This window comes from Suncus etruscus, chromosome 11, assembly GCF_024139225.1.
Source record: "Suncus etruscus isolate mSunEtr1 chromosome 11, mSunEtr1.pri.cur, whole genome shotgun sequence".
Lineage (NCBI taxonomy): Eukaryota > Metazoa > Chordata > Mammalia > Eulipotyphla > Soricidae > Suncus > Suncus etruscus.
Window position 1 is genome coordinate 63,939,232 of NC_064858.1, and position 25,501 is coordinate 63,964,732.

The 25,501-nt window shown below is 34.5% G+C and overlaps 1 protein-coding gene across 1 annotated transcript; it reads right to left on the bottom strand.

The window, feature by feature from the left end:
• Window positions 1–3,496: 3,496 nt before the first annotated feature.
• NTS (neurotensin) lies at window positions 3,497–13,260 on the bottom strand. Its single transcript, XM_049783181.1, has 4 exons — window positions 13,188–13,260; window positions 10,484–10,545; window positions 6,925–7,149; window positions 3,497–3,649 (listed from the first exon to the last, which is right to left on the bottom strand). The coding sequence occupies exons 1-4, from the start codon at window positions 13,258–13,260 to the stop codon at window positions 3,497–3,499; spliced, it is 513 nt and encodes a 170-aa protein (XP_049639138.1).
• Between the last annotated feature and the right edge of the window lie 12,241 nt (window positions 13,261–25,501).

A 25,501-nucleotide genomic window follows, 5' to 3' on the forward strand; every position in this document is an offset into this window, starting at 1 on the left:
TTAGATATTATTACCATATTGCCATTTATTATTCTTATATGCCACAAATAATTATTCTGTGTCTACACCTCTCCTTTGACTCATTTTACTAAGAATAATAATCTAATGTGTTGATGTATGTACAGATGATGCACTGTGCTGGCTCAGTGTTTTTCTGTAGTCACAAGAAACAAAAGTTGCACACTTGTATGTTGTATCCACTCATTGTATGATAAACAGGATTCAAAAAAACTCTGTGACAGATGACACAGTAAAGATAATTTGTGAAATTCACAATTGTGATCAAATCCAGGCTATTCACCATCCTGGGTGAGAGTATGGATGCCCACTACTAGCATCTTCTCCATGAAGAAGTGAAGTGGCTGTTCAGGGGAAGAGTGCTCTCTCGCCTTGTTGGCAAAAGGGAAGTAGTGCAGTTCCTGTGAGAGCAGAATTCTGTCTTTGTACAGCCCCAGTTGGACAAGGAATGGGTAACTAAGCTTGTGTATTTGGCAGACATTGTTCATTTTCTCTATGAATTTAATATTTCTCTGCAGGGGAGTTTCACAAGTAGTTTTTACAGTGAGATATAAGATGGATGTGTTCAAAAAAGAATCTGATTCTGGGATAGCTGTGTCTGAGAAGAAGATATTAAAATGTTTCCACTCTTGCAAAAAATTTCCGATTGGCACTTATATTATTTAGAAAGTCATAATCAAAATGAAAAACAGCATTTAAGGGCATTAGCTCACAACTTTAATCATGAGTACTCTGAACATGAGAATCCACGGAAAAGAAAACTCTGGGTTGGAATCCCTTCTTGTGAGATGCCCACCCATTCTTGTGCAAAATAAAATATGTGTTTTAAGGTCACTTCAGGCACTGTATTTCTAAACACCACCCAACCTGGTCTGAAGAAGCAGGGTAGAAGGAAAGAAATAATAAACCAAGCTAGCCAGGAAAGGATGATCATGGAGTCCATGGCCTTTTAACTTGTACTCTCTGCCTGGAGCCCAAAAAGCTAGAACACCTTTCTTTTTTAAAACCAATTCCCCATACCAGGAGGCTTCAGGTCAAGAGAGGGAGACAAAAGTATATTCAGTGTGCTTTTACATATCAAAGGAAGAGGTTTAAGAAAGGATGACATTGCTGGCACACCTTTGTTTAGGGTTGATACTGGGTATCATCTTACACTCTTGGAGCTGGCTGCAGGGGCTGCACACAGGGCGCGCACTGACAGAGGCTAGGAGCAGAGTCCTGACTCCTGGAGCGACGCCTGGCACACAGAAGAGCCAAATTAAAAGTGTAAGGAGCCACATTTTGCTTGGGAGCCGAAGGTTGCTGACCACTGGCCTAGGGTATATCCAGTATACCCAGCTGGTGCTCATAATCTCAAAAAAAAAAAAAAACATTGTGATGCTTGGCTGAACAAACAAATGAGAAATTGAATTGGGGTCAACAACATGCAATATATTTATTGTTAAACCCTATACTATTTCTGTTGCCCCTTTGTCATATATTCTTAACCTAATTTGTCACTTATTAATATCAGACCTTTAATTTTTACATTGACAAGTTAATCTTTTTATTTCTATTTAGTCTACTATTCCCGTGAGAATACTGATTGAGTGAAGGAGAGTTACAGTAAATACTGTAATTAATTTTGTAAATAAATTTCAGTTCAGAGCATTTGGATGAAAGCTTCCCAGGCTGTAATTAGTAGACCTGGTTCCTCGGTATCTCCTGTTAGTAGGTAAACTTTCCTGCTATTCTCAGCCAATCAGGTGCAGATTTGGGGGGAAAGGAACTTTTAATCTCAGGAGGGAGAAATGCTGTCCAGTTTAGTCTTTATGAAAAGGAAAACAGTGATTCCTCATAATATGTAAGAATATTTTGTAAAATTGTAAGCTTCCAAATGAATTGATACATAAATTTTGTAGTCCCTCATTCAAGTGATTATTAAAGGTGATAAAAAGCTGCAATTATGGGGCCGGGCGGTGGCGCTGGAGGTAAGGTGCCTGCCTTGCCTGCGCTAACCTAGGACGGACCGCGGTTCGATCCCCCGGCGTCCCATATGGTCCCCCAAGAAGCCAGGAGCAACTTCTGAGCGCATAGCCAGGAGTAACCCCTGAGCGTCACAGGGTGTGGCCCAAAAACCAAAAAAAAAAAAAAAAAAAAAAAAAGCTGCAATTATGATGATGGATTTGTTTATTTATCATTTAATTCTGCATTTTTCCTACATGTTATTGTTATATCCTAAGTTATATATTACTATTTTATTTTATTCTAATATAACTTAATTTTACACAGCATACATTTTATTTATTTAAAACATGCACATTTTTTATTTAAAGATAAAGAACCCATCATAATGACCTACTTTAAGGACATTTTTTTCACATTTAAAATAAACCATGTGCCCATTCATACCCATAACTTCCAAACCTTAAGCAAATTGAGTGTGGTGGTGGGGGTAGGGTACGATGACTGAGGGAATAACTGGGGAATTTGGGGGCAGGAATTGAATAATGATAAAAGGATGGGCGTGACAAAAATTTAACTATAAACATTTTTAAACTCTTTATCTGTGATTTAATATTTTAATTGTTTTTATAAACTGTTTTCCCAAGTTGAAAAAAATATAAACAACACCATTTTCTCAGGAGGATAAAATGGAAAACCACTTTTTAGTAGACTAAAGTTTGAGGGAAAGGTGCTGAAGAGATAGCATGAAGGTAAGGTGTTTGCCTTGCATGCAGAAGGTCAGTGATTTGAATCCCCGAAACCCATATGGTCCCCTGAGCCTGCCAGGAGTGATTTCTGAGCATAGAGCCAGGAGTAACACTTGAGAGCTGCTGGGTGTGACCCAAAAACAAAACAAAACAAAAAAAAAGTGGGAGGAAAAAAACAAAATTAATTATTTTTTTCCCTAATGGAAATAAACCTGCTTCAAAACAACTCTGAAAGCTTAATGACTTTTTATTAATTGTTAATTTCATTTAACAGAAAAAGATATTCAGGGATCATTCATTAACATAGGTATAATTAACAGTAGCTTTCTCATTTAAAATGATACTATTTTAACATTTTAGCTTCCTCAATTCTAAGAGATTTTTTGAGTACTGGAACAATACAGGTAGGTTTCTCAACTAATGAAACATTCTGTCAAATAAGACTATCAAAATAATTATTAAATTTTTTTGCTAGCAGTATATGGAATTGTCTTTTTTAGTTTTTATTATTTATCATATTTTAATTTATACTATTGACAGTCTAAACAACCCAATGATTCTTTAAAATATTAAAGCATTCTTAATAATACTTAGTATTTATTCCAATTATACACAACACGTCATGCTCAAAATTTCTATTTATTTGAAAACATTTGGCTCAATCTATTAGCACAGAAAAAATTTATATCCATTGAATTGCAACTGTAGAAGAGACAATAATTATTTTCTCACAAATATAATTTGAAGTTTAATTAATGTATGATGAATCTCAAATATTTATTTTCTCAGTAGAAGTAAGAACCTCTTTTAAGTATATAAGGTCTTCTGGACTTATTTTCATATAGCTGCCGTTTCAAGATGTAAGGGATTTTTCTTTTTATGACATCTTCTTTTTCATTCTTATCATTTCCAGCGTCAAGAACTTCTTCCTGGATGGCCTGAAATACACATAATAAAAAGCAAAACTTTCAAGCATAAAATATAACATTTTAAGTGTATTATTGAGTACTGGAACAATACAGGTAGGTTTCTCAACTAATGAAACATTCTGTCAAATAAGACTATCAAAATAATTATTAAATTTTTTTGCTAGCAGTATATGGAATTGTCTTTTTTAGTTTTTATTATTTATCATATTTTAATTTATACTATTGACAGTCTAAACAACCCAATGATTCTTTAAAATATTAAAGCATTCTTAATAATACTTAGTATTTATTCCAATTATACACAACACGTCATGCTCAAAATTTCTATTTATTTGAAAACATTTGGCTCAATCTATTAGCACAGAAAAAATTTATATCCATTGAATTGCAACTGTAGAAGAGACAATAATTATTTTCTCACAAATATAATTTGTGAGAAATTACATCGTACGTGTATTATTTTTACTATTTGTTCTTCATGTACTAAGATATTTGGATAAAATCTATGAGGTTCAATACAATCAAGTGTTACAATCATGTTGTAACTAACATGTTTAGACAGCATGAAAAATACCTTTTTGAATTCTCTTTGGCTTCAAGAGCTAATATTTTAAAATTATTCATTCTACATTAAAATCATAACTACCAATTGAAGAAATATAGCTAAATGTCCTTAAGCATTTGTTCAACTTGTACTAAAGTAAAAATGTACTGGAGATAGATCATAAATTAGAATAATTGTAAAGTTTTAATCTAGTAAATCACCTTAACCTAAGTGGTATTAAAATGGTTTTTAGTGACATATAAACGGCTCAATAATCAGTTAGTAATGAAATTACACTTAAAAATTTCCAGGGGCCATAGAGATAGCACAGTGGTAGGGCATTTGTGTTAGACGCAGAAGGTTGGTGGTTCGAATCCTGGCATCGCATATGGTCTCCTGAGCCTGCCAGGAGTGATTTCTGAGCATAGAGCCAGTAGTTACCCCTGTGTGTTGCCGGTATGACCCAAAAACTGAAAAACCAAATTTTCAAAGATAGGAGCTGGGGAGGTGGCACAAGCGGTAAGATGTAAGCCTTGCACACACTAACCGAAGGACAGACCATGGTTTGATCCCACAGCGTCCCATATGGTCCCCCAAGCCAGGAGCAATTTCTGAGTGCATTGCGAGGAGTAACCCCTGAGCCTCACTGGGTATGGCCCCAAAAGCAAACAAACACAAAATTCCAAAGATAGTCATTTCTCATAAAAATAACTCCTAATCTTGCCATTGAAAATTATTATATAAAATAGATAATTTATGCAAAAACTAAATTTAAATGGTAAATATCTCATTTTTTTCTTTTGTATTTTTTGGCCACACCCAGTGAGGCTCAGGGGTTACCCCTGGCTATGAGCTCATAATTTCTTCTGACTTGGGGGACCATATGGGATGCCAGGAGATCAAACCAGGATTTGTCCTAGGCTAGCACCAGCCTTACCACTCTGCGCCACTGCTCTGGCTTCATTATCTCCTTATTGTAGTACTTAACCATTTAAAACAAAGTCAGATTTAGTTGAAGGGCATTTAGAATATTGCTCATTTTAAAATTACTTCCACTTGCTTTGATAGTGGTTAGTTCGTGCAAGGCAAGTGCCCTACCACTTGCATCACTGCTCCAGCCCCATGATATTCAACCCTCTTAATCTTTTGCTTCTCAAATAACAACCCTTTAATTACCCATGATACCTTCTGGATGGAATTATCATTTTATGTTAAATCAATGAATAGAATTTAAGATAATATTACTAATCTTATTTGTACTATATATATATATAGTATATATAGTAGTATAAAGGGGGTTTATTTCAGGATAAATTGACATTTCTTCAAGTAATAATCATATTTTGTTTTTTTGATGAACAATATTTCAATAACTGAACAGTTTATCAGCATTGCATTTAAGAGATGAATAGCTCAGTGAACAAAATCATAGCCAGCATTTTGTTTTTTAATATAAAACATCTTTTTGGCTTTTAAGTTAAAATAGTACTAGAATTTCTGCTTCATATTTTATTTTTTCTAAGAGTATCTTTGTGATATCATAGGAAATATTTTCTGAACATCAAGTTCTTACTTAATTTGTTCCTCTAGCTGAGCAGAAATAAATTTATGTAAGAGAGAGTAGTAAGAGAAAATGGCAATTACTTTTATGTTCAGGAAGGTTACTAAAATGTACAGCTGATAGGGCTTTACATTAAACCTGGATCACCCAGGTTTGACCCCCAGTATTCCTTTGGGTTCCTTGAGCCCAGAGTGCAGAACCAAGTGATACCAAGTGCTACCTTTCCCACAGTTAAATAAAAATCAAATATATTAGAACACACACACACACACACACACACACACACACACATATCCAAGACATATACCCTGAATATTGTTTTTTTTGTCTGTTGCTTTTAGGAGTAACACCCATGGTAGGTACTATTCCTGGCTCTGTGCTCAGGAATAACCTCTGGCAGTGCATGGAGTCAATATACACCACATGCCAGGCTAGTGCCAACCCTCTGTACAGTTTCTCTGGCCCCACAAAAGAAACCTGCATTTAACCCACAGAATTTAATGGCTCTAAGACATTACTTCTCAAATAGTGGGGAGCGCCTCCAAGTGGGGGCACGAGGCTCCATAAAGGGGGGATCGTTTGACCTCTGCAAACACTGTCATAATAAGCTAAGCCCCACGTTTATATCTCTGTATGTCTCTGGAGCTGAGAGTTGCTGTGTCCTTCTTAAAACCCCACTTCGAAAAACTATGCATTGCAAAACGTGCCCATTGTAGCCATTAGTCCAGACATCACCTCTGATTAAAAAATAAGCTCAAAATATTTTATATAATTTGTTTTGCAGGTTAATTTTTTTTTAATAAAGATACTATTTACAGTCACGCAGGGGCTCGAAAAATGTTTTCTTCTTTCTGGGGGACATTACAGAAAATAATTGTGAAGCACTGCTCTAAGAAAACATTTATATTTTCTAAATTTCTTAGATTCTCTGCCAGCACCACCACAAAATTATGCCATGCATGCATTCCTTCTATACATTTTAATAAGTTAAATTTATTAAAAAGTTAAATTCCAAATCTTTAAAGAACACTTTAAGTACTATAGTATTGTCATGCAAACACATTCTTATATAATTAGTCTTGTCATAATAATGATTGATAATGATTGTACTAACCAATGTGCATGAAAGTGACTATTTTAATCATAATGACATAGATGCCTATCTTATGTTTTTCTTACCTCCCAATGCTGAAATGCTCTGCTGTGACAGATTTTTTGGACCTGGTAGATCGTCAACATTGCTTCCAAACTAAAGTCATCTAAATCAAGGGGAAATTTCTTTTTTGTTACTAGTTCTTCCTCACTGAACTCCCCTGTTAGTTCAGCTTGGCTATGCAGATTATTTATAAAACTGCAGACATTTAGCAGGGTCATTTTCCAGGAAGAAACACTGGCTTTGCTTGTCTGAAATATAGAAAAAAAAATACAAGGGAGTTAAAAATATGTGTTATATAAGAAATAAAATTATTTATTCTGTTATATTTAGGACTAAATATAATTCTGAGCTAGTAATATGCTGTTAATTAAGTTAACAGTTTCATAGCACAAAACAAAATAAATGTATTTATTTATTGGGCCCCACTGGCTATACTCAGAATTACACTTGTATCTGTACTCAGGGATCTTTTCTGGTATCACTTAGCAGTTTATATAGTGTGATGGGTCAACTGCATGCAGGTAAGCACTTGACCTTCTGCTTTATTTATCTAAAAAATGTAGTAACTTTTAATAGACTTTCTATGCACATACATGCATAAACCAAGAAAGAAAATAGAAATATAAAAACTTCAATATATGTGTACATCTTGTGTTTGTATAACATAACAAAATAATTTTAAATGCCCTCATATGTTACACTTCTTTTTATTGTCTAATGAGTAAGAATTATGGTGATACTAGCATATTTGGACAATTATTGTAGTGTAGAATAATTACATTTGACAACACATTAATATTTATGACAAAATTACAGCTGACCAACTTATGTGCAGTTACAATTTTCCTAAATTAAAAAACTTAAAGTCTATTGTCTAATACATTATTGCACATGGAACAACTTTTTTTATTTATTGTAGAACAATTTTTTAATGACAAAGGTCTGTCTTACATTTTTATTAATATCTTTCTTTAAAGGCCTTGATTACAAATATGATTGTAGTTGGGTTTCAGTCATGTAAAGAACAACCCCCTTCACCAGTGCAACATTCCCACTAGAGATGTCCCAAATCTCCCTCCTCCCCACTCCACCCCCACCTGTACTCTAGACAGAAACAACTTTTCCATGTGACAATAGTCAATGAAACAAGCATAGCTGGGCTAGAGCAGCGGCACAAATGATAGGGCGTCTGCCTTACACTTACTAACCTACAACAGACTGCAGTTCGATCCCCCAGCGTCCCATATAGCCCCCCAAGCCAACAGCAATTTCTGAGCGCATAGACAGGAGTAACCCTGAGCATCACAGGGTGTGGCCCCCCATAAAACAGAAAAAACATAGCTAAGATAACTTAATATAAACTAATTAGCAAAAATTAACAAAAATGAAAGAATCTCAAAAGAAGAAAATTGTATGTTTTTCACAAAAGAATAAATTATTTGCCTAACCATAAATTTCTGATGGGGAGATTTAGTAGTGATAGGGCAACCATTTTCTGAATTTATCTCTGAATGTAATTAAATTGCAAATAAAAGTCTGGAAAGTATTAGGAGACTGAAAATTACAAGTGTTTGGCAAAAATAACACAAAGTTAATTTGTCAGTCTGAAGTATTGTAGGATATCTTAGAAGATTTTAAGAAACAAAAAGTGGTGAGGAGTGTGGGTTTGGGTCACTCAAATCCAACTGTTTTCAGGGATCACCCAGGGAGTGCTAGGGATCTTATATGTGCAACAGATTAAACCTGGGTGTATCAAATGAAAGTATAATCTATCTATGCTATTTCTCAAGTCCTACAATCTGTTTTAAAAAAGAGAAGAAAGCAAAAATCATAACAAACAAAAGAGAATGCTAAACAAAATAATGCAGGTAGCATTAACATCTATATAAAAATATAGTATCAAGCAAATATCACATTTAAAATTCAGTATGCTGGTCAGGCTTGTACAAATTAGAAATTGGCCTGTGGGGCCGGAGAGGTGGCGCTAGAGGTAAGGTGTCTGCCTTGCAAGCACTAGCCAAGGAAGGACAGTGGTTCGATCGCCCAGCGTCCGATATGGTCCCCCCAAGCCAGGGGCAATTTTTGAGCCCTTAGCCAGGAGTAACCCCTGAGCATCAAACAGGTGTGCCCCCCCCCCAAAAAAAAAGTTGGCCTGTGAAATATGCTTCAGAAAACACTAATTCAGTTAACTGGGTGTAATGGGTGTAAGCCCTCAGTACTACCTATGGCCCCAAAGCAAACAAACATATAAATAAATAGATGAATATATTGGATTATTAAAAGACCTAACTAAATATGGTCATTGTTGACATGAAACCTACCAAATTGTGGTAGACTTTGGTTTTAATCCATTCTATTGTCATAGATCTGAATAATCATTAAGATACATATGTGCTCAAAATATTTTTGAAAGGCCATATTCATATTAATATCTTTGTTAGCATCCCTATAATATGCCCATACTCTCAAAAACAAAATAATATGGTATTTTTTATGATATATAATTTTCTCTACAAATTTAGGGTTTGTTGCACCTGAAAGAGATCTTCCAATAAGAGAAAGAAAACTAAGATGGCAAAACTTGAACATTAGCTTCCAAAATCAGATGAGACTTGTGTTTTTACTATGATAATACTTAAATACTCATATTTGAAATTTTGTTACTGTAGCAGTAATCATATTAGATGACTGGCTATATTCCTACTTTTTTTTAGCTCTATATTTTATTTCAGGATTATGTTTTCAAAGCTAACCTTCCTTTAAATATTTACTAAATGGTTTTCTTTGGGAAAACAATTAATATGTGGTAGCATAATAATGAAGTAGATCCCAATGAGTGTAATTCTGAGATACAGATTATGACTCAGAAAACTCAATTTTAAAACCCCAAAAGAGAAATAATATGAAGTTTTGCTTATTGTAGAAACACAGTAAGTTATACATGTATACATTTAATAACATTTCTTATCATTTAATTCCAGAATAGATCTAATGAAACATCAAGAAAATTATGGACCCCAACCCTGGTATTTGATAAGAGAAACAATGTTGATTGATATACTTGCTTAAAATCAATAACTCATAAATGACATTTTCAGATTTGGATCTTCAGATTCTTGCTTGTTAGTCCCTTTTACTTACCAACACATTTATTGCATGGGTTACCAAACACTTTTATTTTTAATTTAGGTATCTTTTTTTTTTTTTTACTTTCATCAGTGTAATAAAAAAGTTATATTGTCCTAGTTTTCATGAATGAGTTTAAATTGAGGGCAATATACTTCTCGTCATATCTTATAGGATAGGAATTGAAACTTGATTTTTATAAATATGTTCACATGTCCACATAAATAACACGTGAGTATTTAATTATGTTCACAACATAGTGATTGATAGTCACTATAATGTATTTCCATATCACATCAACACCCTTAAATCCTTTGAACTTAAGGGAAATGTTCTAAAAAAATGCCTCTTGTCAAACTTTTTAGACTTGAGAAGTTATTACTAGAGAAAAATGATAACATGTTTTTAATGAGAGTTAATGTGATTTTCAATTCTTAGTGAAGAAAATAAATTTACCTTTGATGTATGTATATTAGTCAATAAATCTGCTTCTAATGCTTTCATTTTCTCTTCTGAATCTGAGTAAAATATAAACCACATGGTTATCATATAATCACACATGTAATAATATTGTTAATCTCTTAGATTTTAGAATAATCTCTAAAGATACTATTTTCTTACGGATATACATTTTAAAGCAATATTTAAATATATATGTAGTATTATTTTAGACTAATATTAACTCAATAATAAAAACTCATGACCATATGCCATAATAAATAATATTAATTTGGAGCTCAATTAATTTTTCATCTAAAATTCTGGTTAGGCTTAAGTAAAAAATGTTAGTAATTGTTAATAATTAAGTGGTACTCAAACTTTTAAACATGGGGCAGTTCATTGTCCCTCAGACAGCTGGGGGGCCGGACTATAACAAAAACTATGAATAAATTCCTATATACACTGCATATATCTTATTTTGAAGTGAAGAAACAAAACAGGAACAAATACAATATGTGGCTCGCAGGCTGTGCTTTGAACACCACTGAATTTATGTTTAGAAAATATAAATAATAAAATTTAGATATTATAAAATAGCAATGCATATGGCATTCTTAAAACAAAAATGGTTCCTGATTATTTATACATTTATATAAAATTTATATATATATAAATTATAAGCTTAGTATATAAATAATATTTATATATAAAATAGCAATACATATGACATTCTTAAAACAGAAAAACTGGCTCCTGATTATTTTATAAATGTATATAAAATTATATATAAATTATAAGCTTATTTTATAAATAATAATATTTAGATATTATCAAATATCTATACATGACATTCTTAAAGCAGAAAAATTATTCCTGGTTATTTTAGAATAAAAACCTAGATTTATTTTGAGGTATTATTTTGCAAAACAAACTTCTACTTTACAAGAATGAATAACATGTATTTAACAATTTTATTACAAGCAATTAAGTAAACTTAAGAAAAAGCACAATTATCATATATAGTGTTATCAAGACCTCAATAGTGTTAAAATGTATTGTATTTTTAAGAATATTCTTTATCATTTATTATGTATTTTTTATTGATGAATAACTTCAAATAAGAAACATTTTATACTACAATAAAAATAAGGTCAGAAGGGCCTGGAGAGATAGCACAGCAGCATTTGCCTTGCAAGCAGCCGATCCAAGACCAAAAGCGGTTGGTTCAAATCCCGGTGTCCCATATGGTCCCCGGTACCTGCCAGGAGCTATTTCTGAGTAGACAGCCAGGAGTAACCCCTGAGCACCGCTGGGTGTGACCCAAAAACCAAAAAAAAAAATAAAATAAAATAAAAAAATAAAATCAGAAAACAACTAATCATTGATTATTCACATCCATTGATCAGCGTGTCATCAAGAAGTTAAAATAAAATACTTGTTGAAAACAAATATAAATATAGAAAGAGAATTTGTTTAATTGTATCTACAAAATAAAATTACAACACCAGAATTCTTATTCTCTAATTAGGAGCAAATCAATGATTTAAAACATAAGCAAAAATTTTAGTCATTATTAAAAGTATATAAAAGTCTCCACAAATACTGAGCTATCACATAAGAAGTTTGAAGAGTTTAAAAAAGTATTCAGCTAAAATAGTTTTCTGATATATGAGATAAAGGAAAATTTTGAAAACAGTTGCTTTTCACTTGCCTAAAAACTACAAAGTTATAAGTTAAGAGCTTCATAAAAGAAATATAAGAATTTGTAAGATACAAATTGTATCTCCTAATATATTTAAATTTATAATAAAATTACAGCATAAATTTGAGCCGAATTTGAGTTTTTGCATATTTCAATATCATTAAATTGTTAAAATGATTCTTGCTGTTTTGGTCCTCTCTTTTATTCCCATTGTGATGTGATTAATTATTTTTCAAAGTTTAGCTGGAACATATTTGCAGTAGTCATATTTTATTATTTTTAAACTCAAATACTATTTCATAGGTGACTTATTGAAAGTAACACAAAATACTTTCTAATTATCACATGTAAAAACACTATCAAGGTCATTTCCAGTAATATAAGAATTCAGTTTTGCCTTACAATTTGAATCAATTTAAGTGACATGCAAAGAAATATTAAATTCACAAAAAAGTCTGACTTGCAAAAATAATGAGATTAATTCTATTCCTAAAATTAACTTGGAATAATTTTGCACTTTAGAAAATAAGAAAATTTTGCACTCTAAAAATAAATTACACACAGTCTTCATTTATTCATTCAATAGCAATTTTGTTCTATTATCTCAACACTGTCAAATTATTTGGAGGAGTCTGAAGATGAGAAAAGGACTGAGTTTTCAACATGAGTTCCCTTTTTCTTAAGCAACAAATCTGCCCTTCTCTTTTCCAGTGAACAGTCTCATTTAATTTGGAATAGGTATTTTTCTCCCCTGTACATACTAAGGGAAATGAAGTGATTCATTAAAATCTTTTTAACATTTTACAAATTTAACAATGACAAAGAAACAGTCTTGTAATCCTAAAGACTGAAATTGCTAGTAGCTCTAGTAAGTAAATGCAGAGTAAGAGAAAGGAAGCTTTCCTCCGTAGATACATTGGTGTAATAACTAATTAAATAAATAAAAGGAAAAAATAAAGCACAACGAACAAACCGGGACAAGTGGAATCACTTTAGGACAGAGGCAGCTGAGCTTACCTGAGCATAGACTCCATGAGCTAAAAGCCAGAAGAAGCATGCACACCAGCTGAATTTTCATTCCTACCATCATGCCCTAGAACCGTTTGAAATGCCAGAGACTAGCAGAAGTTTCGCTTCCTCTGGCCTCCAACTGTTTTGCAACTCTGAGAGATGCTCTAGGCATCCCATGTATATATATATATATATATATATATATATATATATATATATATATATATATATATATATATATATATATAGGAGAAAGCTGTCAGTTCTTCAGAGATGATCTCTTCAGGATGTATCCTTCTCTCTCTACTTCCTCCTCCTCTTCTCACTCAGCCCCCCCCTTTCCTCCCCCACTCCTGAACCTGATATGATGGTGACATCGTCCTTAATTGCTGCTGCTGCTGTGTATTTCTGACTGATTCACGCAGGAATGATTCAAGAGCAATTTCATATGCAGTCTGCCAGGAAAGCTCTGCAAGTGCTAGCTACTCTTTCCCACTTTCCTCTCGTTGACCATTTTCAAGAAGTTGTCTTTGTGATTTTTTTTGAGAAACATGAGATGAGCTACAGGAGACAAATTATACATAAGGAAAGTCAAATTCATAGGCTGAACATGCAGAATCAGTAATTCTTTTCCGTTCAGAGTTAACTTTGTGAAAACCCACACTTTTGAGAAAATATTTTTTTCTGGTTTGGGATCTTTATAGACAAGATTGAAGTAGCTCTAAGGAATAAAATACGGTTTTTGAACACATTTAAAAGGTGTTTTGTTTTGCCCCCTTTTTAAACTGAGAGAATAAATAATGCCGCCTGTTAATATTTTTTTAATTTAAAGTCATAGACAAATAATTGCATGCTTGTAGGACTGGCTAGATACATACATACTTTGCTGAAAGAAATTATTATTTTGACAATGACAGCTGTTATCTGATGAAATTTTTCTCCTTCTTTGCTCTGATTCTTTTGCATTCTTGTATATTTTCTTCTTCCATTTTTTCATAGTTGCATCAAGTTTAAATGTATTCTATACTTGTTTATACCCCTTCCCTTTTATCATAATTGTTTGAAGTTTTGTATTTCCCTATTATTATCAAATAAATAAAACCTCCATAAAGCAACCCTTAAAACAATGACCATCCACAAGGTCCTTGCTTCCTTGATGAGTTACAATGATACTTATTTCCTTTCTGGGTTCCCAGGGGGAAAAAATAATTGCTCAAAATTGTCTTTTGAAAATATTTTTCTTCTTGTTTGAGATATTTAAAGATCCATGGTATGATTTGAAAAATATAAAGCTGTGAGAAATGTGAATGTTTAAGGAGCAAGTGTCTGCTGTTTGATTTTTAATTATATCAATCACAGTATCAATGAAAAAGAACATATAAATCAATTTTTATAAAGAAATGACATTGTATGTGTATATATGAGATTAATTTCTCTTTTTACCCTAAATGTATAGGATCTAACAATTTCTGCAATTTTTGTTACTTTTCACTAGTTTTAATAGTTTATTTGCAATACAATCTGGGAATTTGCAGATTTAAGGTATTCAAATTCATCAAAATGTTTTTTTTTAACCACTAGGAGGTGCAAGAGGAATTAAAAAGGTTTAGTTTTTCAGTTCGAATTCTTTTCAGAATAATTTTCATTATGTTTTCTTCTCAACAAAAGAACATGTTTGTGATGACATCCTGTTGCTAATACTTTGATTAAGAATTCATGTATTCTTTGAATGGCATTTAAATTAGTTCCATCTGCTTTGATGGCACATGCAAGAATAATTATTTAAAATGCATGATAGTAGCCTAGGAGTAAAATGGAAGTGTGAATACCTTTACAAGGTATTTGTTCAATAAGTGTGAAACTCGCACAAATGAAATATAAAGAACTTTATTTAGAATTCAACCAGCAAACGCCTCTAGGTTTAATCTGTTGGAAATGTAAAATCTGTTTTCATTAACTTTTCTCAATGAAACTATTAAGATAAAAATAAATGAATAGGTTGAACTTTTAAGGATCATAGGGCCGATTCTGAAAGCCCTCCAGTCTCCAAGTCTTCTTATTTATGAAAATAGATTTTTTTTTCACTTTTTTGTGCTTCCTTTGTTCATGAAAATTAACCCAGGACTTAAATCTGACATCTTGCAATTTTTGCTTCCTAGAGTTTTCTCTCCCTTTCTCTACATTGCTTTTCTCCTTTTGATTAACTGCAACTGTCTAGTGACAGAGGAAGAATTTTGAGAGTCCAAGTGAAACCAAGAAAAATACTGTCAAAATTTATTTCTAATAAGTTAGAACAAAGGGGAAAATGAATAATGAAACTTTGTAGATTTTCATTAAGTCTATGCCTTACATACTAGTAGTAATTTTGAGGATGTTTCAAATAAGTGATAAACAAGAAAGAATTGGAATAAAATGCTGTAAATCATTCAAATCAGATCAAACTGTTAAAAATAGGCAAGATACATTTTTCCCCTTATGAAGGAAAAATGTGGAACTTTTCTGTTAAAATTATTAGAAAAACTCAACCAGAGATAGGACAGTGGGTAGGGTACTTTCTTTGCATGCAGCCTACCTGTGCTAAATTCTTAGCATCCCATGTGGTTCTTCCTTGCCCACCAGTAGTGATTCCTGAGTTCAGTGCCAAGAGTAACTCCTGAGCACCTCTGGGCATGCTCCCCCATAATCATGACAGAAACTTTAGCTGAAGAGTAACTAGCATTTTTTAATGTTACCCCCTTTTCATTTATGTTCCAATATCTGCAAGCTACAAAAAGTCAATAAAGCTATTTAGCATTTGTTTTTGTTTTTTGTTTGTTTGTTTGTTTTTAGTTTTTGGGCCACACCCAGCGGTGCTCAGGGGTTACTCCTGGCTGTCTGCTCAGAAATAGCTCCTGGCAGGCACGGGGGACCATATGGGACACCGAGATTCGAACCAACCACCTTTGGTCCTGGATCAGCTGCTTGCAAGGCAAACACCGCTGTGCGATAGCTCCGGGCCCAGCTATTTAGTATTTGAATATTCACATACCAGTAATATTCTAAGAACTATCGAGATTATAATATATAGTTATATATTATATATATATTTATATATATAGAATCTTTGTACATAAAATTATTTTACTTAGCTCTATAAGGAATTAATATGGAAAATTAATCTTTTATAATTTTCATAAATAGTACTTTGCAATCTGAGATCATTATTATACAGTTGAATGTCTGAACAAACCTTATTTTAAATAATCAAACATGGTGACTAGATGGCAATTGAAAAGAGGCTGCATGTAGACCTGTTAGATTGAGATAAATTAAATCTGGAATCAGTTGTTTTTTTAATGTTCTCTGACTTCATTATCTTATTAACAATATTCTGAGTGTTCCAATCTTTGTATGTTTTAACATTTAAATCTATTTTGTGTTTTATTTATTATTTTGAGTCTGCTTTTTTTTGTCACACCATTGACCTTCGGTATTCTTTTTCTTTCTCTTTCTCTCTCTCAATTTATAGGATTACATTTTTGCAAATGAATCAATTGTAATTTCTAAGATTTCTCCAAATCTCATTTATTTCTACTCTTTCTAGTTGTTGATAATCTGCTTATCTACTTCAAGAAGAAAATGTTTCTCACCATTGTATTATGCTTTCTTATAGTATTTATAATTCATGGAACAGGTATTTCCTGAATTAAATTGAAATGTTATGTTCACTGTTTTTCTAGATTTCTATTTTTAGCATTTCTTTAGACATATCTACTTTCAAGTGTTTAAAATTTTCCTTTTTTAAATCACTAATCTTAGAATCTACAACTAAATTTATTTTTTCAGCCTTTCCTTTAGACATGCCTTTTCTTCCTTAACTGAAAAAGCCAACTTTTAAAAAGTTCAGGGCACACCAGAGTCATATGCGTTCATCTGATGTGTGTTTAGGGTATGTTGTAGGATTACCCCACTGCTCTAAATGAATATTTTTGGAGCTATAACTTTGATTCATCTGAACAAACAATGAAAATCTCTCTGTAAATCCAGTTGATTTTCCTGTACAATTAAAGTCCATTTTCTAAAGACATAGAGATAATTAAATATATGTACACACCTACACCCACATATAGTATCCCTCACACACAAAACACATATAACTCAGGACTGGTGATTTAGATAATAAGAAGCCAAATGTTTAATTTCTTCGTCTCCTTATGACCATGGTTTAACCTACAATCTCTATAATTCCTGATATCTTGATCCTCTGAATCTTCCTGTTTCTGCTTTTTATATCTATATAGGCAATAAACTTGGAAATGTTTATGACAGATTTATGTAGTCAAATGGCGTTTTGCAACTGAAACTTCAATTATAACTCAGATTTAACCTGGGGTTTATATGCTAACGAGTTGCTATATTTAACTAAGGATTTGCCATATTGCAATTACTGCTGATTTCTTCTGCAGTCTTGTTTCTCACATACAATAAAATACCAATAACCACCACTTTCCTCATTATGTGTAATGCTTAAATGGTTATCTAAGCCTCCACTTTTAAGTAAAATTAAAATAAAAGTATGCAGAAAAAAAAGTTTCCAACAAAGTTGGAAAAAAAAGTTTCCTTCCTTTTATTTTTTAGTTGTACAAATTATAGTATTTAGAGTTAATAATGAGATTATGTCAATGAAATATCTCCCCTTTTTTTTTCTATGTTACTAAGTTCAAGAAAATTCTTATAGCTTTTGTGATACTTAAGACAGAGCAAATGCAACAGAGTTGCATATATTACATTTAAGCATATAGCAGGAGATAGTTCAATAAAATATTTTTCTTATAATGATATTAGTTGCTTAATTTAAATAATAATTTGTTTAGTTTTGGGACCACAGTCAGTTGCACTCTGAGGTGATTTCTAGCTCTGCTCTTAGAAATAATTCCTGGCAAGTTCAGGGACCATATGGGATGCTGGGTATTGAACCCAGGGCTTCATACAAGATAAATGCCTGGGAGAAGGCGGGAGGGCAAGTGGGTACATTGGTGGCAGGAAAAGTGCACTAGTGAAGGGTGCTAGACATTGTATGACTGAAACTCTATCATAAATAAATTTTTATCAGTGGGAAAATTAACAACTCTATTATGAACAACAAAATGTATAGTTGGTAATTTGAGACTATCATCCGGAAATCATTTGTACCACACTTGCAATGTATTCTTTCCTCTGCATATACAAGAGACAAAATAAAAATATTTTTTAATTCTGGAAAAAATTATATTCTAAAAGTACTTGGAGAATATCTATTCTATCATATATAGTAAGTGACAGGACTATTGGCTTAATTCTTCCTTTTCTACTATGACTAGAACTGACAGTGTATCACTATAATTATTACAACTTAAGTTTCCTCATGAGTGAAACAAGTTTTCTCAAATAGTTAGATGCTTTTCCTTTCGTTCAAATTTCTGTTTTTCACCTCTTTTACTATTTTAAAAAAGATATAGTAAATGCCTTTTTGTTTGTTTGTTTGTTTTATTCATGGCTTATTTTATGGGCCACACTCAGAGGTGCTCAGGTCTTTCTCCTAGTTCTGTGTTCAGGGATAACTCCAGGTGGTGCTTGGGGGACCACATTTGGTGCAGAAGATAGAATCTGGGTGGGCCTCATGCAAGGTAAGTGCATTAACCACTGAATATCTATCTGGCTTATATTCAATTCACTGGGACCATTAAGAATCCTAAATTTTCCAGTCACTTTGACTTCTATTTCTTTTTTTATTTTATATATACATATTGGATATCCTATGAAGTAAAAATTAGGAATAAAACAATGAATAAGAGAGCTATATCTATTTATTAAGTTAGATAGATAAAGCCTTAAGGGAAAATTTCATGATAAAACGTAGAATCGTCCAGCAATCCAAAAATTATAACTGCTCTATTGTAGGGGTTTCTACTTCTTTTATATAATTTTTATTTAAGACAATGAGTGCTCCCACACTTCAGGCCAAGATTATTTTTCCATTAAAAAGGGTCATTTAGGAATTATTTGGTGCAAATGCAAGTAGCACAAAGATAATAAAATAAGGGTGATTTCTGGCACTGACTTAAAGTAATGTAAACTTTCATCTCTATAGTGATAATAGCAAGCATTTACTGAGCCAGTAGTGTCTCCCACTATGTGATGCACATGCTTGGCATCCCTGCCTATGGAAACTGTGTCCAAGAAAGGTGGAGCAACCAGTAACTAGTAGTGCTAAGATTCAAACTCATGAAATCCAAGCTCACTACTGCTTTGTTTATAGGTGACAATGAGTCCATTATACCAAAATGTGATCTGTTGGTTAGTACTTTCATGGAGATCACCTGAAAGCATCACTTAAGCCTGTGTTTCTATTCATCAACTACAAGCATTGTCTCTGTTTCTCAAACATTACCTTAGATATAATAATTCATTCAATAATATTACAATAAAAATTTTAGAAAACTTTGTTTATTTAATCCATTTCTGTTCACTTATAAAAATTTCCATTAGGATTTGGATATAAAGTATTTCCAAAAATTTTCAGGAATATCAAATGTCTTTAAGCATTAACAAGCTTATTATTTGTTTTTGTTTTCAACTCCATGTTCCCTCTGTCTCTGTCTCTGAAAACTTTAATTTTCTGGGACTTTGTCATTGTACAGCTAACAGGGAGAGTATCTGCCTTTATGCAGCTTACCCAGGCTTGATCCCTAGCATCCTATCTGATCCTCTGAGTATAACCAGAATGATTCCTGAGTGAAGAACCAAGAATAACCCCTGAGCTTTACCAAGTGGCAAAATAGCAAACAAACAAGCCTGTTTTGCTTCAAATAATTCTTTGGAGACCAAGAGATAATGCTATATTTTTGTTTGTTTGTTTTTGTTTTTATTGTTTGGGCCACACCTGGTGATATCAGGAGTTACTCTTGGTTATGCTCTCAGAAATCGCTCCTGGTGATGCTGGGGTATCGAAACATGATCCATCCTGGGTCAGCCGTGTGCAAGAAAAACACCTTCCTGCTTCACTATCGCTCCAGTCCCCTATGTTTTTATTCTATATCTGGCATCAAAACCAGGTCTGGTTTTGATTCCTGGCACCACATTATCCCTAAAACATCTCCAAGGTCAGCCCTGTAGGTTCTCAGAAACCCCAGAGTGGTCTGAGTATACCTGACACTGCAGTCTCCTACTATTTTTTAATCTCCTGCCTTGCACTTACTTGATGGAGTAGATAATTTGAGAACTTCCAGCGGAAACCCCAAACCTCCTAAGCAACGTTTGCAGACCCCACTTACCAAAAGTTCTAGGTCAAAAACTGAGGTTCAGTGAGAGAGCACAAATGTGTGAGACCACAAATGAAATCCCCAATATCACCCCGGGATACCAAATGTGTTTGTCAGCTTTGGTTCTGTGATCTTTATGAAACAAAATGTAACCCCAATCCACAGGAATAGAGTGTGACAGGCATAGCAACCCAAGTGATTCCAAAGCGTCACAATCCGAGGAAGCACCATGAGCCAGTATGTGAGTCCAGGTCACTGCAAGAATTATACAAATACAAAGAAAAGAGAAGAAAATCATAGTCAGCTGCCATTCCTCAAATCTGACATTCGCTGTTTAAAATTCAAACTTTTGCTCCAACTCTATTGTAGCATTAAATAAATAACGATGGGGCTGGATGGCGATGGATGGAGGCCTTTGTGCTTAGGCCCCAGCCACGTGGCTTCATCCCCATCCAGCTGGTGGATTACAGGCCCAGGTAATCGGCGCAATCAAGACTCACTCACAGGTAGGCTTCAGGAAGAATCATCTTTATTCAGGCCCTAGCCACCACATGTGTGTGGCCTATCTCATAACCTTTTAAGCCCTAGTTATTCTTGGCCCTGCATCTAAACTCCTTTCAGCCATCTTTCCTTTGGGCTCCATGCGGCCCCATGATCCAAGAGCCAGGGAGCCGAGCTGGGCAAAGAGCCAAAAGGGCAAAAAGCCAAAAGGCCCGAATTCCCTTGGTCCAAGCCTTATATAACATTTCCCAAACCCCTCCCAGGAATGGGAGGGTTTAGCAGGTAAGGTTACACCTACAATCCGGTTCCCAAGACCCCTCCCAGAAAAGGGTGGGTCTAGGGTCTTAAATAGGTACACCCACACTCTATGACTGAAGTGCTAGCACAAATGCTTTGCATATGTTGGTTTCCAGGTCCAATCTCTAGTATTACAGGATCCCTGTGCACCTCTAGAGAATCTCTGGTGGACACTGAGCAGCACTAGGATATTTCCCAGAAGCAACAAAATGAAATCAATAAAATTTCAACTCTTTAATCCCCTCCACCAAGAGTGAATGGGGCTTCCTTTGTAGCCTTCCTTCAGCTTCTTTCAGGGTTCCAGTGCCATCACTGATCACCTACCCTTTGAGGCCAACCAGATTTGTGTCTGGAAGACAATAGAGATCCTTACATCTTAATTTCTTCCATCAAATCAGTGCTTATCAATTATTTTCTGTCATGCCCCCCTAGGAAGAAGAAAACATTTTTGTGCCCCCCACCCTATTTTAAATAGTATCTTTATTAAAAAAAAAACTTTAATTGCCTCAGAGGTGGGTCAAGATGTACACACACTGATTCCTGCTGGTTTCTGCTGGGAGTCAGAAGGGCGCAGAAGCCATCTTGGATCATGCAGTTTCAAGCTGCCTAAGACTGAATTTCATGAGCATTCCTGCTGGTGACCCTGCCTGCTTCAAAGGTGTGTCCGGTTGTACACATACTGATGCTGCTGGTTTCTGCTGGGAGTCAGAAGGGCACAGAAGCCATCTTGGGTCATGCGGTTTCCAGATGCCTGAGACTGGATTTCATCAGCGTTCCTGCCAGTGATCCTGCCTGCTTCAGTGGTGGTTCGGGAGATATACACACTGATTCCTGCTGGTTTCTGCCGAAGGTCGGAGGGGTGAGAGGCCATCTTGGGTCATGCTGTTTTTAGCTGCCTGAGACTGGATTTTATCAGCGTTCCTGCTGGTGATCCTGCCTGCTTCAGAGGTGGGTCGGGATGTACACACACTTATTCCTGCTGGTTTCTACTGGGAGTCAGAAGGGTGCAGAAGCCATCTTGGGGCATGAGGTTTCCAGCTGCCTGAGACTGGATTTCATTAGCATTCCTGCTGGTGATCCTGCCTGCTTCATAGTGAGAGACAGAATTGAGGAACTCTGCTGGAACTCAGATGCCAGCACCCTTCTCTGCCTGTCTTCTGTGCTGTGCTCCATTTTTGCCCTGATTTTATCCTGTGTGTGGCTCATCTGCAGATGGCTCACCTTCTCTGGAGCCTTCCCTGGAGGTGAGCTTACATGCCCAGAAAGGGGAAGCCGCTGAACTCTGCTGGAACTCAGATGCCAGCACCCCTATCTGCCTATCTTCTGTGCTGTGCTCCATTTTCAACCTGATTTCATCCTGTGTGTGGCTCATCTGCAGATGGCTCGCCTTCCCTGGAGCCTTCCCTGGAGGTGAGTTTACAAGCCCAGAAAAAGTGGAGCCAGAGGAGCATGGCCGCTTTACTTCGCTTCCCGGCCATACACATCATTTAGTCAATGAATACAACCACAACACGTAGAAAAACCCACAATGACAATGGCAACTCCGATGACTTGAACATGACCAACCAACTCGTCATTCTCTCAGATAGTTTAGAGTCCCAATATGAATGATGTTCAAAGAACTCAAAGAAAGTATAGAAGAGAATACTAATAAGAATCAAGACAATATGAAGATAGATATCAGAAAACTCCAAACTGAAATTTCAGGTCAAATAACAGGTATAAAAAACTCAGTAGATGAATTGAAGAAAAACATGGTTGAGCTTTCCCATGGGTTAACAGCAGTACACTGGATGATAGATGAATAACAACTGCATACAGCAGAAGAAATTGGAAAAAAAGCCTTAAAGCAAATGATCAAACAATGGAAAAATTACTCAAAGAATGGGAACAGATGAAAATAGAAGTCTATGATAAGCTCAACAGAAACAAGTTAAGAATAATTGCAGTCCAAGAGACTCAGAAAGAAAATATCCAGGAAGAATCAATGGTGAAGAGCATCATTAAAGAGAAACTATCAGAGCTAATGAATACATACAATCAAATCCTGCATGCCTGAAGAGTACCAACTAAAAGAGACCCCAGAATAAACACCCCAAGACACATCCTAGTAACAATGATGAATCCCACAGATAGAGACAGAATTCTGAAAGTACCAATATTAAAAAGAGAAATTACATTCAAATTACATTCAAGTGAATTTGAATTTTCTTGAGATTTACTGCAGACATGTCACCAGAAACAATCAGAGCCAGAAGGCAGTGGTGGGACATAGTGACAAAATTCAATTAAATAAATGCTTTGCCTAGAATACTGCACCCAGCAAAACTCACTTTCAGGATTGAAGGAATAATACATGGTTTCACAGACAAACAAGAGCTCAGAAACTTTACAGACTCAAAACCATTCTTAAAAGAAAAACTGAATGGCCTACTTTAAGACAAGACTGACCAATAGACACAACAAACTTCGATATAAAGATGGCATTAAATCCCAGGACAATTCTTTCTCTCAAGGTCAATGGACTAAATGCACCAGTTAAGAGACACAGAGTGCATAAATGGATCAAAAAACTCAATCCAACATTCTGCTGCCTACAAGAAATGCACCTGAATAGTTAGAACAAACATAGACTCAAAATAAAAGGCTGGAGGAAATCATCCAAGCAAACAACACCCATAAAAAAGCTGGAGTGGCCATGCTAATATCAGATGATGCAAACTTTTTACTTAGGAAAGTTGTAAGGGACATAGATGGACATTTTGTATTAATCAAGGGATATATACAGTAGGAAGAAATCACTCTCCTAAACGTATATATGCTCTGAATGAGGGGCCAGCAAAATATATAATAAAATTTTTGAAAAATCAGAAAAATAATATCAATAACAACACAATAATTGTGGGAGACCTCTACACGGCAATTTCAACACTTGACAGGTCAACCAGACTGAAACCCAACAAGAATATACTAGACCTGAACAGAGAAATGGAAGAAAGAGGCCTAGTAGATATATACAGGACACTCCACCCCCAAGAAGCCTGGATACATATTCTTCTCTAAGGTATATGGGACTTTCTCCAGGATAGACTACATGCTAGCACAAAAAACATACCTCCATAATATCAAGAGGAAAGAAATTTGGCAGGCTACCTTCGCTGACCACAAGGCCCTGAAATTATATGTGAACTACAAAGAGACACAGAAGAAAAAGTTTAATACTTGGAAGTTAAACAGCCTAATACTGAATAACCAGTGGGTTCAAGATAAAATCAAACAGGAAATAAAAACCTTCCTAGAAACAAATGACAATGGAGACACAAACTTTCAGAACCTATGGGTCACAGCAAAAGCGGTACTGAGAGGAAAATTTATAGCATTGCAATTACACATCAGGAAAAAAGAAGGGGCATACCTGAATAGTTTAATGACGCAGCTCATAGAATTAGAAAGTAGTCAATGAAAGGACCCAAATATAGGGACACAGAAGGAAATAACAAAACTGAGAGCAGAAATCAATGAAGTGGAAACCCGAAAAACAATCCAAAAGATAAACGAAAGCAGAAGTTGGTTCTTTGAAAAAATAAACAAGATTGATAGACCACTGGCAAAACTAACAAAGAAAGAGAGAGAAACTTGATAACTCGTATTAGGAATGAAAAAGGAGAGATCACTACTGATATGATAGAGATCCAAAGGGTAATCAGAAAGTACTTTGAGAAACTCTATGCCACTAAAAATGAAAACCTGAAAGAAAGGGATAAATTTTTGGACTCTTATAATCTTCCACGGTTGAATGAAGAAGATGTAGCATATCTAAACAAACCCATAATTGTTGAGAAATTAAGACAGTAATCAAATGTCTTCCCCAAAACAAAAGTCCAGGCCCAGATGGATTTACTAATAAAATCTATCAAACATTTCAAGAGGAACTTCTACCAATCCTGGCAAGACTCTTTCATGAAATTGAAAAAACAGGAACACATTCAAACAGCTTTTATGAAGCCAACATCACCTTGATACCTAAACCAGACAGAGATGCTGCCAAAAAAGTAAATTACAGACCAATATCTCTGATGAATACAGATGCAAAGATCCTCAACGAAATCCTGGCAAATAGGATTCAATGCCTCATTAAGAAGATCATCCACTACGATCAAGTAGGTTTTATGCCAGGAATGAAAGAATGGTTTAACATCCGTAAATTTATCAATATAATACAAAACATCAACAAGAAAAATA